Source organism: Patella vulgata, chromosome 9, assembly GCF_932274485.2.
Source record: "Patella vulgata chromosome 9, xgPatVulg1.2, whole genome shotgun sequence".
Lineage (NCBI taxonomy): Eukaryota > Metazoa > Mollusca > Gastropoda > Patellidae > Patella > Patella vulgata.
This window is the reverse complement of record NC_065887.2, coordinates 29,600,520-29,613,126: the sequence shown is the minus strand read 5'-3', so window position 1 is coordinate 29,613,126 and position 12,607 is coordinate 29,600,520. Positions and strand designations below refer to the sequence as shown.

The window sequence follows — 12,607 nt, the reverse complement described above, 5'->3', positions numbered from 1 at the left end:
TACGAAAAATCGCGTTTTTAGCTTGTGGTCCCTCTAGAGGTCACAATTATTATTCGATTTAAAAACAAACGTTCGAATATATCACCGTTACACCGTAATGTTTGTTGACTTCGAATTTCATGAAAATCGGGCCAATTTTGATCCGATTTCGATGAAACTTGAAATACATGTTTATAACCTAAAGCTATTGGTTCCTGTAGATATTCGTGCATATCGGACCGTAACTTCCTGAATTTATGGACCTTGATTGAACAAAAAATCAAGTTTTTAGCTTGTGGTCCCTGTAGAGGTCACAATTTTTATCCGATTTAAAAAAAAAACGTGTGAATATATCACAATTACACACTAAGATCTTGGTTCCTTTTGATAATCGCGGATACCCAAACTTAATTTCCTAGATTATGGCCCCTGATTGTTCGAAATATCGCATTTTTAGCTTGCGGATTCTCTAGAGGTCACATTTTTTTCCGATTTTAAAAACCGTTTAAATACATCACCATTCCACCATAATGAAGATTAAATCGTATTTCGGGAAGATCGAAATAAAATTGCCCGACAAAATGGCCGCTCTTTGTATGCAAATTGTGTAGAAGTGTGTAATACGAAGGTTGTGTACCCTCTAGAGGTCACAATTTTTATCCGATTTTGATGAAACTTAAAACATATCTTTATACTCGTATCCCAAAGATCTCAGTCCCTTTTGATATTTGCATATTTCAGGCCATAACTTTCTGGATTTTTGCCCCTGATTGTACAAAAAATCGCGTTTGTTTTTAGCTTGCAAAATGTGGGCGTATCCTGCCTGGCAGCCACTGGTTACTAGTATATCAGTAAACCTTTAGTTCAGATAAGATTTGAGGCTAAATTCCTAACAAATATTTGAATTGAAACAAAGCATCTATATGTAATTTTCTCACTAAAATAGATGTTATGGCAAAAACTAAATAATACTGGCAATGATAATAAAGAGAAAAAAAATCAAATGGAGTTTAATAGCTAACTGTTCAGTATCAACCGGGATAATGAAGATGTACATATGCAATGCATTATGCTATAGGGTGAGTTTGGCCCAAACAGCGACGTTGCGGTCTACTTTTTATGTTGAATTCGAGCTGTCAAGAGTTCTTTTACGTCCACGCCACCGTGTGCATGGGATCTCATTTTTATATCTCATCCAAATAACTAGACGCTGCAAATGACAGCCACCAACCCCTGTCATGGACCACTGTCATAACTATTTTGTTGTGCTTCAGCACAAGAATTGCAATAAAGATTTGTATGGTGTCTCTGAGCTTTGAGATGTTGAAAACATTGAATATTCTCAAATTTGCGAAAATTGTGCATGCATTCTGTGATCCTTTTGTTAGAGAGGACTATTTTTAACCATAATTCATATTTATTGAACATATTATAGTTTATATGTAAATATGTTAGCCAGCAGGGCCTTCGCCCCACCTGTCAGGTTATTGACCAAGGCCCACACAAGTAGACACGAGCGCGCCAAAGGCGCGAGCGTCCGAGGGAGGTCGGGGGGGGGGGGCTCTCCTCACAGGCAAATTTTGAAAATTGACAACCGCAAACCCATTTTCCAAGCAATTCAGACCAAAGCAGTCTTCTTTTTTTGTGTTGTTTGTCAGTCATTTTTTTCCCTATCTTTTCTTTCTCCTGTCCTGTGTCCTGTCCTCTCCCTCCTTCTTTCTCCCCCCCCCCTTTCTTTCTCTTTTCTTTTTTCTTTTTTTTTCTTTCTCTTTTTTCTTTATAGGCTAAGGCCCACTTTTTTTTAATGAGGTTAGGCCCACCTGTCACGGACAGGTGGACAGGTGGGCCCAGTCCGACACTGTTAGCCAGGTATGGTAAACATAGCTGTTAGACAGGGGGAGTGGATGGCCGAATGGTTAGCATGTGCTCGCTGTATCATAAGGTCTGTCATTGAGTCAACTGGCGTGGTTTCGAGTTCCCGATTGCACGTGACAAGGAGTAGGGTCGTCTGTCCAACCTCGTGGGTTTTCTCTCCCTTTCCCCCTTTTGCATAGCGATTTACGTTGAGTTTTTGGTGTAGAATCGAAGAAAAGGGCTTAAAAATACATTTTTTGCCAGGTTTGGATGAATATTCATGATTTTGAGGCGGAAGAATACAAGAGTTGAGCGGTTGGTTAGGTTGAAATTACACTTTAAATATCTTTACTTCCAGTTTGTGTATCTCAAGTTTTCCATATGTGCTTTTGAGCAAGACGTTGCCGCATGTTGCCCCATCTGTGGCAGGAAGCGTTCTACCTAATGAAAATTTGGGAAACAGTTAGAGCCGATCTAAGAGACGAGAATTAACATTAAAGTCAAGGTGGAAATCATTAATGATCTGTGGCTTGTCTAAGAACACGTTGGACGTGTGGAGGCTCACCATCCCTACCCCACCACTTTTCTTGAACACGATATTTGGATATTCAATTGAACATATATTGACTCCAAATTAGCAGTAATTGGATTTTGTGCTTGAATTGTAACCGGGTATTTTATTGTTTATTTAAAGGGACAATAACACTCTTGCTGGCTTGAAGCTCCAGAAAATAAATAATATCTCTATCTAAGTACTCGATGTTTAAGTGTCCTACCTGTTGTGTAAATTATCCATTACATCCTATTTTACTTGTCCAGAAGGTTCGAAAATATTTTTAAATCGAAGTTTCATTTGAAAAGGTTTACGTTAGACGTTTCAAACCATTATGTTGAATTTTCAAAAATTTTTGAAAAGGTGAGTTAAGATGAAATTTATATCATCAATTAATTGAAATATTGTAAAATAGTATAACAATTTGTTGACCTGAATAAAGATTGGGACATATTATTCAGTTACAACAAGAGTGGTATTGAGCCTTTAAAAAAGTATCGATAGCATAAATCTCCCAAAATTATTATGGTTCATCTAGACATTGGCTTGCTTGCTTGACCATTCAACGTTTGGTTAAATTTACCAGAATGGAGGACAACAACCTATGGCTTTTTGTTCAAAGCCCCGTTAACTTATAACGACTCGTTAACATGGAGTTAACGGATTGTTATCTTTAACGGAGAGAAAGTCTGTTGATGGAAACCCCATTAACTTTAACATTCCGATATTTTGCATTTTGCCGTTACATTCTGTTTAACAATGGTATTAGTTAACCCCAGCAAAAAGTAATAGATCACCAGCGTAGTTTTCTATAGAATTCTATAGAACATTCTAGAGGGTTGTTGGTGGTGGGCGGTGGGGGCGCTATCCCATTTTCTATAGGATGAAATTGTATAGTATTCTACAGAATTTTGGGAGCCTGTAGAAAATAACGGCTCCAAATATGCTACAGTTTCTGTAGTGCAAATCCTATAATTTTTCCTATAGATTTATGCTAAAAAATTTATAGGAAAATACTAAAGTATTCTATAGAATTTTCTTATAATGTTTTCTGTCGGAAATTCTACAGTTATCTTTTTGTCTTTAATCAAGTTGTGTGAACAGACTGCTCAGTTGTCTCACTTTCTTCGGTTTCTTGTTAATACTAATTTTTATGAAGTTGTTATACATGTACACCTACATTGACTTTAAAAATTTAATATTCAGCCAATGACTAATCAGTTTTCTCTTGGATTAATTTAGTCAGTCGTTAGCTAACGTATAATGAAAATGACTTTCCAGCAACAGAAATTTAACAGACCGTTAACAAACGACACTTTAGCAGGGACGGACTGAGAGAATGTCTGTGGGCATAGTAGGCTCGGAGGCCCCAACGAAGTTAATCTCGCATCGAATTTTCGTCGCTTGTGATACCTAATTGGAATTATTTCTTGATATCTGTCTTGATTTTGTACTCGGAATATAGGGAGGACGAAATTTACATAGCCTCTACCTGTTCCCAAACATCTATTGTTTATAATTGTTTACAGATAGCGACTCCCTCAGCGTATGTTTTGAATACGGAAAAAAATATTTTCTATATACATATTATTACCATACCTGTACAAATAAAAAAATATAGCATAAGCTTTCAGAGTATATTTTGAATTGACAAGAAAAATATTTGCTATAAGAATATCACAAAACACCCCAAACATAGGCAATGAATTATAAAATCTGTGAATTGGGCTAGAAAGTAAAGAGTACAGCCTAAACAATATTAAATATGTCTTCCCAGGTGTGATTTTTTTTATATAATGTGGATTAAAATGGAAGAAAACTACCCACTGGTACAATTATAATGTAAGTAACCCTTGTTCGTCACGTGACTTGATTGAGTGCGGGGCCCATTTTCAGCTTGTACAATTTGTCTGCCTCTACATTACACCAAATTTGCCATACCCGTGGGAATATATCTTTGAAATATTATTGGATTATTATATATTCACTCTAACAAATAATTTAAGTATGTACGCTTTCTGAATTTTAAAATACTTTTGGCACCTGAAAAGTGAGGACCATGGTAATTATGCGAAGGTTAGGAAATAACACATGTAAGAAATGTAAAAAATAAATAGAAGCTGTGTACAGTTTTTAAAATATCTGCATTAATATCAAAAGATTTTTAAATCTATACTTTTATATGGTGCCAAGCTGCAGCACCAAATTATAAATTCGTATAATTAGAAGCACCGTGCGTCTGAATGTAATCTGTACTCATTGGTATAGTAAACGTATGCGGTCGCATGGGTAAAACTCACAATAGAAGTAAGTAATAAAATGAAATGCAATAACTGTGCTAATGATGGCGGACATGTGCCAGGCCCTGGTGCAGGATTTTGTCGAGGTGGGGGTGGGGGGTTAATACATTTGAGCAAAGGGTAATCATCAGAGTGCCGCATGCATTAGTGGTTTGGTGTAGTCCCCGGAGTCTTCGTTGCTGCCTCATTAAACAGAAACTAAAATCTGGGAATCCCATTGCTGGCTGCAGGTGCTGGTCTGAACAGTGATGACCAGTCTCACTGGGGCTGAGGGGCCCCCTGCCCCCCCCCCCATGGATCCCCGCCTGTGTGGCCATGAGGAAATGTTGGCCCCGATAGCGGCATTTCCGTCGAATTTAAACTGTCAAGTGTTCTTTGCCGTTGCTCTGCCCCCCCCCACCACTACCAAGCAGGCAGAGCTACTAACCATGACATTTTCTAACGAATTCGTGTCTTCATAAAACCATAAGTTACATGTACTCTACATGTAGCAAATATTTATTGACATAACCACAAGTGTCAGTTGTATATTGGTACACATTATTCATGCCAAGCAGCACGAAGTGCAAAATGTTGTCTTCATGGTCAGTATTATTTAGTCAACTAGGCTAGATACATTTTAATTAAAATTTAATCGATATGATGAAAAAAGGGAAAAAAACAGGATTTACCCCCCCCCCCCACCTCGGATAGTTATCGTAGAACGTTCACAATGTAGGGACGGACATACAATTGGACGAATTCAGAGGACAGCAGTAGTAATCAGAAACACGAGAGAAGAGATGTCTTATAGAAAATGTATTAAAAGAGGAGTATCATTAATGTAGTCATAAAGAAAACTGATAAAACTATAATTATGTTCGTAACAGGTGAGTGGACTGAGTAAATAGGCGTTTCCGAAACATTAAAACATATTAATCCAATATTCAATATTATTATAACATATTTCAATATTCTATATGTTTTTTTTAACACAGGCCTTTCTCTCTCCGGTCGTGAGAATCGAGATTATACTAGCGATTATATAAATACATGTATGTATATATAAAATTAAATGAAATGGGGTTTAAAGTCCTACTAATGACAGGGCTAATGAAGACAGAAATGTGTACACGGGACTTTGTTTTTTTTCCGAACGACTAAATTAAACAAGAAGAAGAATACAATGTACCTTTAAAAGTTTGTAATCGGCTTTCGCCCACCAATAATCTTTTATTTTGTGAAGAACCAACAACGTGTTTTTGTTTTGGTTTGGTTGTGTCTAATTGGATGTTTTCTCTCTTTTTTTTTTAAAAAAAACCCCTACAAATCCTGATCCACAGTTCACAGAACATTTCGTCCGGTTCCATTAGCTTGCACTATCTGTAAGACACCCGAAATAAAACCAACTTCTTATGTATGAACATAAGTAATTGAGGCAAAGGGAATAAGCTTACTTTTATAATCCGTGGTATTTCTAAATCTTATCGATTGTGGCATATTGAATTAGTTGAAATCTATGTGCATGCACATTCTTTGCCGTCTCTAAATACCTTATTACTTATTAATTATACAGATATATAGTAAGTAAGCTGGATGATCATATTTTCCACCACAAAATAAAAAATATATACACACAATAAAATCATTCGCACGAAGGTACAGTTGCCATTCTTTTCTTTGCCTGTCCATTTTATTCAATTATTAGAAACAAATTATTAAATTCGAAAAAAACTAGTTACCATAACAATTTGATAACATAATATATATTGATATTGTTTGATTTGTTTAACAAATAAATTTAGTCATTTGGTTGCATTTTATGTGTTGATTTTTTAAAAGATGCAAATGTGTATTTTCTTTTCAAAATTTGATGTCCCGAAATAAATCAAAAATTCTACGACCAAATGACCCTCCTCGATCACTTTACACCAATTACGTCGAATTTAAATATTAATTTATTATTATAATGGCTGAAAGACATAAGTGTTGTCTGTGATATCGCCGAACGTAAATTATCCGAGTGAACAACAAGTATTGCTACAGATTGTCCAAGTTTGAACTAAGCACTGAATGTTAGAATCATTGGAGGAAACGGAGTGAATCACTAAGAAATTAGTCTGTTGAAGCTGCAATCTGATTAAAACACAGATCCTATTTCGTTTCATTTTGTATAGTTCAAAATTTCATTTTACTTGTCTTTTACTTTACTAGGATCTGGTAGAGTTGTTATCATTGGCGTGTTCTGGATGATGTGAGGGATTCGACCACGAAACGGTCTGTTACGGCGAGCTTTTGGCGTGAGGTGCACGGAACTGTGAGTAATCAACTAGAAACATCAATGCTGATTGGTTAATCAAATGGCTGACGTCATAGGTCAAAAGCCGCTCGTTTGACCTCTGACGCGACCTACCAAAACAACTGGTCAGATCTTCTTGTAGTGTAGGCCATCGAAAGTATGAAAAACGAAACGAAATATAGATCTGTATTTTAATCAGATTGTTGAAGCTGATGAAGTGTATATATTCTGTGTTCAGTTAAAACATGCTTAATGACTCAAACTAGAAAATATGGCACCTTGTTCTGCAATCGTGACGTCTATATACATATTTTTACAAGACGTGAAATGAAATGAAATGAAATGAAATGGGGTTTTACGTCCTACTGTTCTGCTCCGAACTGGGCTAATGAAGACGGGCATACGCCATACAGTGTGCTATGAGGGAAATTTTGCCCGGACAGCGGCACTACGGCCTACTCTTATATCGAATTCCAACTGCCAAGGGATCTTTTACGTGCACGCCAATGTGTACACGGGACCTCGGTTTTTCGTCCCATCCGAACGACTAGACAGCTATCCTTGTCAGCCCCTCCGTCCTGCATCACTGACAAGGGAGAACCACGCCGGAAAATCTGGATGAACTTTCTCGGCCAATGCAGGGATCGAACACCCGACCTCCAGGTTAGCGAGCTAGCGTCTTACCCACTTAGCCACGTGATCCCCCTTTACAAGACGTAGAAGGGGGTATACGAGTTGTAGGGCGCATTTGAATTCGTGTGTGAACTAATGGACCCATGTTCTAGTGTAAAACTAGACTTAAAGATACATTGTGTAAGATTTAGATAAAAGGCTAAAAATTTCATTTAAACTACTTTATCCTGAGCAAAGTTATCAACTGTTTGTAGTTTTGACCAGATGTGTGCATTGATTTTCATTATCGTAAAACGGGTTGGTATATATTCGAGAGTCGCTTCTCCATTTTTAAATTAAATCATTAGATTTCCGAACCGTTCTGATCTAGTTAAAATATTGAACATCCGATGGCATTTAGAGTTGATTATAGTCATGTCATGTTAATAAATGTCTAATTAATAAATTTTAGGCCCAAAGAAAGACCTGCAATAGGCAAATTTATCTCTTGAATAAGGTATCATTAATAAAGAAGCCATCTTTCGCTTAATCTTTTGAAACGGAAATTAATTTAAAGAGGTTAAACATAAAGGTGTGCTTTGTTCCATTATATATACGACTTTTATGCATTTTGTGGGTATTGAAACAAGTGTCTTGTTTAAATATGACTTGAAAAAGCAATGTTGAATTTAATGTTGATGTATAAATATACGATAAACTAGGTTAGTCTATGAAAACACGGCATTTCAGAAAATAAAACATCTTTTTTTAAAATGTATATATTAATGAGTGTTAAAGGCAATGGACTCTGCACTAGAATATATCGGTTGAACTCAGTCACGGTTTGTCTAAGTTTGCATCATTTGAATATTGCAATTACCTTAATTAATCATAATTATCTTACCCTTTCGTTTTGCTTTATTTGAAAAAAGAAAAAAACCCAATAAAAACAAAATCGACGAATTTGTATTTATCTAATCGTCAAAATATTAATAAATGACACGATTAAAGAAATGCTGCTTATGTGATAATTCATACAAAGTTTGATATCAATTTACCACATTTTGGCTAACCTGGAGATCGGGTGTTCGATCCCTGCATTGGCCGAGAAAGTTCATCCAGATTTTCCGGCGTGGTTCCCCCTTGTCAGTGATGCAGGACGGGGGGCCTGACAAGGATAGCTGTCTAGTCCTCCGGATGAGACGAAAAACCGAGGTCCCGTGTATACATTGGAATGCACGTAAAAGATCCATTGGCAATTGGAATTCGATATAAGAGTAGGCGATAGTGCCGCTGCCCGGGCGTATGCCCGTCTTCATTAGCCCAGCATAGGAGCAGAACAGTAGGACGCTAAACTCCATTTAATTTCATTTAATTTTTACCACATTTTGATAGTTACACCAATTTATTTTTCATAAAGTTGACAGACAATCATTAAATGACCAAAGGCCCACCTGGTAGAAAGATCCACCTGGTACTATTAACCCCTGTGGGTGCACCCTGTGAGAATCACATAGCAGGTATCATGGGGTCCATATGCCAGTTATCATTCAATTTTTTTAAATACAGATATATTTGAATTAAAAGGCAGTGCGTTTTTTTTTTATTTGAAATCATATTTGACATCTGAAAAACAACTTATATATATAAATTGTTATAAACATTTTAGTGACATATGGAAAAGATTTAATAATTCTCACCAATTGCTACTATGTACTATGTGATAAAGAGGTTAAATGGCAATTCACGCTTGATACAAAAAAACACTGAATATTTGAAATTCATCATTTAATTTTTGGTATTTGTAACATGCAGATGCCAAAAGAGAGAATACTCTGACATACGCAATATAGTATCAAACAGCAAACACATTAGCAAAATCCCTACTGTGAGTTATAAGTTAGGGGTCCGGTTGGACCCCTTGTTCCCCTCAAGCGTTGGGCCTGATTTGCATGTAACATATACTCTGCATGTGGAGAGCAGAAGAAAATCGATTACTTCGCTACGTGTATTTCAGAAAGCAGTACCCAGTAGTTATTAGAAAACAATATAAAACACGTGCATGGGGTCCACGAAGACCCCCACGTACAACGACAAGGGTTAATACATATACAGATATAATATACTGTTGCAATAAAAAAAAATATACGAGTGACATTTGTAAATGGACTGTCCAAACAAGATTTGTTGCACTACAGTACTAAAATACGTACATTCACTTCACATAATTCAGGCCAATGGTCTGTTAGTATCCGTTATCCGAGAGCACCAATGATTTACAACCTGGGCCGGGTTTCTCGAAATCTTAACTAAAGATAACATCCAAATTTTAGTAGATACTTCAATTTTGATTGGCTAGGCACTAAAATCAATCTAATATTATCCAATCAAATTACTAAAATTTTATCTTAGTTAAAATTTCGTGAAACAGGCCCCAGCCAATTAAACGAAATTAAACAGGAGTAAGCGATAAAATAACAGTTTAAGAAAGCATTGTTATAAAATTTGCATTTCAATGACATTTAGCTCATTTTCACAGGTAAACTGTCCGTAAATTCATCTGGAAGTTGTCTGATACAACTTTTAGTCACTAATAAACTATTACCATATACATGCATTTTTTAAAGAATATCTGTCACATCCTCATCACTATTGAAGAACACTATTCACATTCTTGTGACTATTGAATAACACCACTCACATTCTCATAACTATTGTAGAACACCATTCCTATAACTATTTAAGAAAACCATTCTTATTCCCATAACTAATTAAGTACATCATTCACATCCATGAACGGAACCTTTTCCGGTAAAACATCAGAATATTCTATTAAAAGTTTTCTAGCCAGATCAATAGCATGAGATGCATTATTAGCAACTCGCGTATTTTTTAGACTCTTAGTCCAAGTATTATGATAATTACTAACTTTATTCCACTTGTTATTTAGAATCACGTGGGGAATATCCAATAAAGTACTTAAGATATGACCATGAAGACGATCGGTAATAACCACCCTCCCCCTCTGTAAGAATACCAGTCCATTATTTGCTATAAGATAAGCGTTTTCCATGTGTTTATGAGTATGAGGTGTTCTCCAACCTAACCAATCACCGATTCTTATTGTGATATCAGTCGGCAGTGTCGGAATGACATCCCCAACCCTTTCTCTATCTGTTCTTCGAATCCATAAAACATCAAAAAATGGTTTCATAAATCGTCGAACCGGACCAATTTGAAAAGCCATATCTGGTGCCAAGATAAGTTTTGGTTGTCCTGCAAAATGTTTTTCAGCAAGCTGTAAGGAGTGCCTATCTCTAAGGAGCATGGTTAAATTAGTTTGTTTTCTGTAAAGATCTTCACAAAATCTAAGGTGGTCATTTCCACCAGCCATGAAAATGCTTTGGGGAAAGAGCACGAATTTAAATCCCCGAAGTTTCGCGAATATAATTTTTCTTAATTTATCAGCCATTATCCATCCAACAAGATTCCCGCCACCATGTAAAAGAATTATCAGATTTTGTGGCGTGTATTGTTTAAGAACAGACGAGGCATTTAACAAGTGATTATTCTTACAAATATTGAAATCACAGTAATAAACTAAAGTTTTATTCATCCGTTTAATAAGTGTCATTTCACCAATGGTAATAGCCGGGTCCCCCTTATTTTCATGCAGAGCAATATCAAGAAGCATTACGTTCTTGTAAGGTTTAAGCAATTTAGAAAAAAGATCAAAATGTATTCTTTGAGTTTCCTCGATTATTTCTTCGCTTGTTTTTAAAAACGGCGAAAATTCATCATATGATTCAATATTTAATGGTTGTAGCCTTTTCGTCGGTTCCTCGGATTTCTGCATTACGGAGATTTGACCATTATCACTTCTATCCAACACAACATGGCCATCACTTGAAGTTGATTTTGTTACAAAACTTATGGAACCTAAAATCATCAGTGGTATCAGGATATACGCCATCTTCTTTACCCCATCTGTCAAAATATATACAAAGTGGATATAAATTGTTTGCATTTTTGTGCTGCAATCATCACGAATACATGATATAATGTGCTATGAATTATATACATATTCCGAATCACTGACGTGCCGAGGTTTGGTGATGATCGGTCCAACACCTTGACTGTCAGCCCCCTGAATCCAGTGTAGGGCCCAGTACTAAGAAATTTCAGACATAAGTTAAAATTAAAATATGTAAAATTTAATATAAATTAGCCATATTGATTTCCGGGGGCCATTGTCCCCATTTCATGTCAGAATTCAATGAGATATTTACCTTTCGTGGCAGTGAAAACACGCCCACTTGCTGTTTCATTCCTTAAGTATTTTCCGAGAACGTGGATTATAAGACCTATGAAGCACATCAACAAACCCAGCCAGTTAGCACCAGAAGCTCGCCGACTTCCTACAGCATATAGCAGTACAACAACCAACAGTCTCTTACAGATATTTAAAATAGAATGATTAAACACCGTCATAGTCTTTAGTACAATATTGGTACTAATATATGAATACATGACATGGAATATTCCTGACCCAAATACTAGAACCAACATTAAAGTTGTGCCTTTAGCAAAAGCTCCCCTTCCTTCGGTAATGTCTACTGTAATTAAGAAAGTAATCGTGAAGGCAACGAAGACAAGAATCGCTTTCGGTTTCCTTAAACTACTATTAGATTTCGTTTTGTGTTCTGTTGAAATGGCTATGTTTCTTGCTGCTAGAATAATATTAGACATGAAAGCTAAAAAAGTTCCAGAAGATATTTCAATGCCGCCCAACGGACTCCCGGTAAACAACAATGCTCCGTAAACAATAATTGGTAGACTAATCAGAGAAGATGGCGGTATCGAAATTTTCTGGAACAGACTTTGAGCAACAGCGGATGTGATTGGTTCTAGTAATTTAATTGTGAACGTTGAAGCAGCATTCATGAACGTCATACTATAATTGGTGCAAAATGTTGCCAAAATATGAGCAACAATCTTTACACAGGAGACCAGTTTTGAGGAATTCTCCAC

General features: G+C 36.3%; 1 protein-coding gene across 1 annotated transcript; it reads right to left on the bottom strand.

The window, feature by feature from the left end:
• Positions 1 to 10,343: 10,343 nt before the first annotated feature.
• LOC126807697 (uncharacterized) lies at positions 10,344 to 12,145 on the bottom strand. The gene is made up of 3 exons (XM_050532445.1): positions 12,080 to 12,145; positions 11,137 to 11,276; positions 10,344 to 10,944 (listed from the first exon to the last, which is right to left on the bottom strand). Exons 1-3 carry the CDS (start codon positions 12,143 to 12,145, stop codon positions 10,344 to 10,346), a joined length of 807 nt encoding a protein of 268 aa, XP_050388402.1.
• Positions 12,146 to 12,607: the final 462 nt, after the last annotated feature.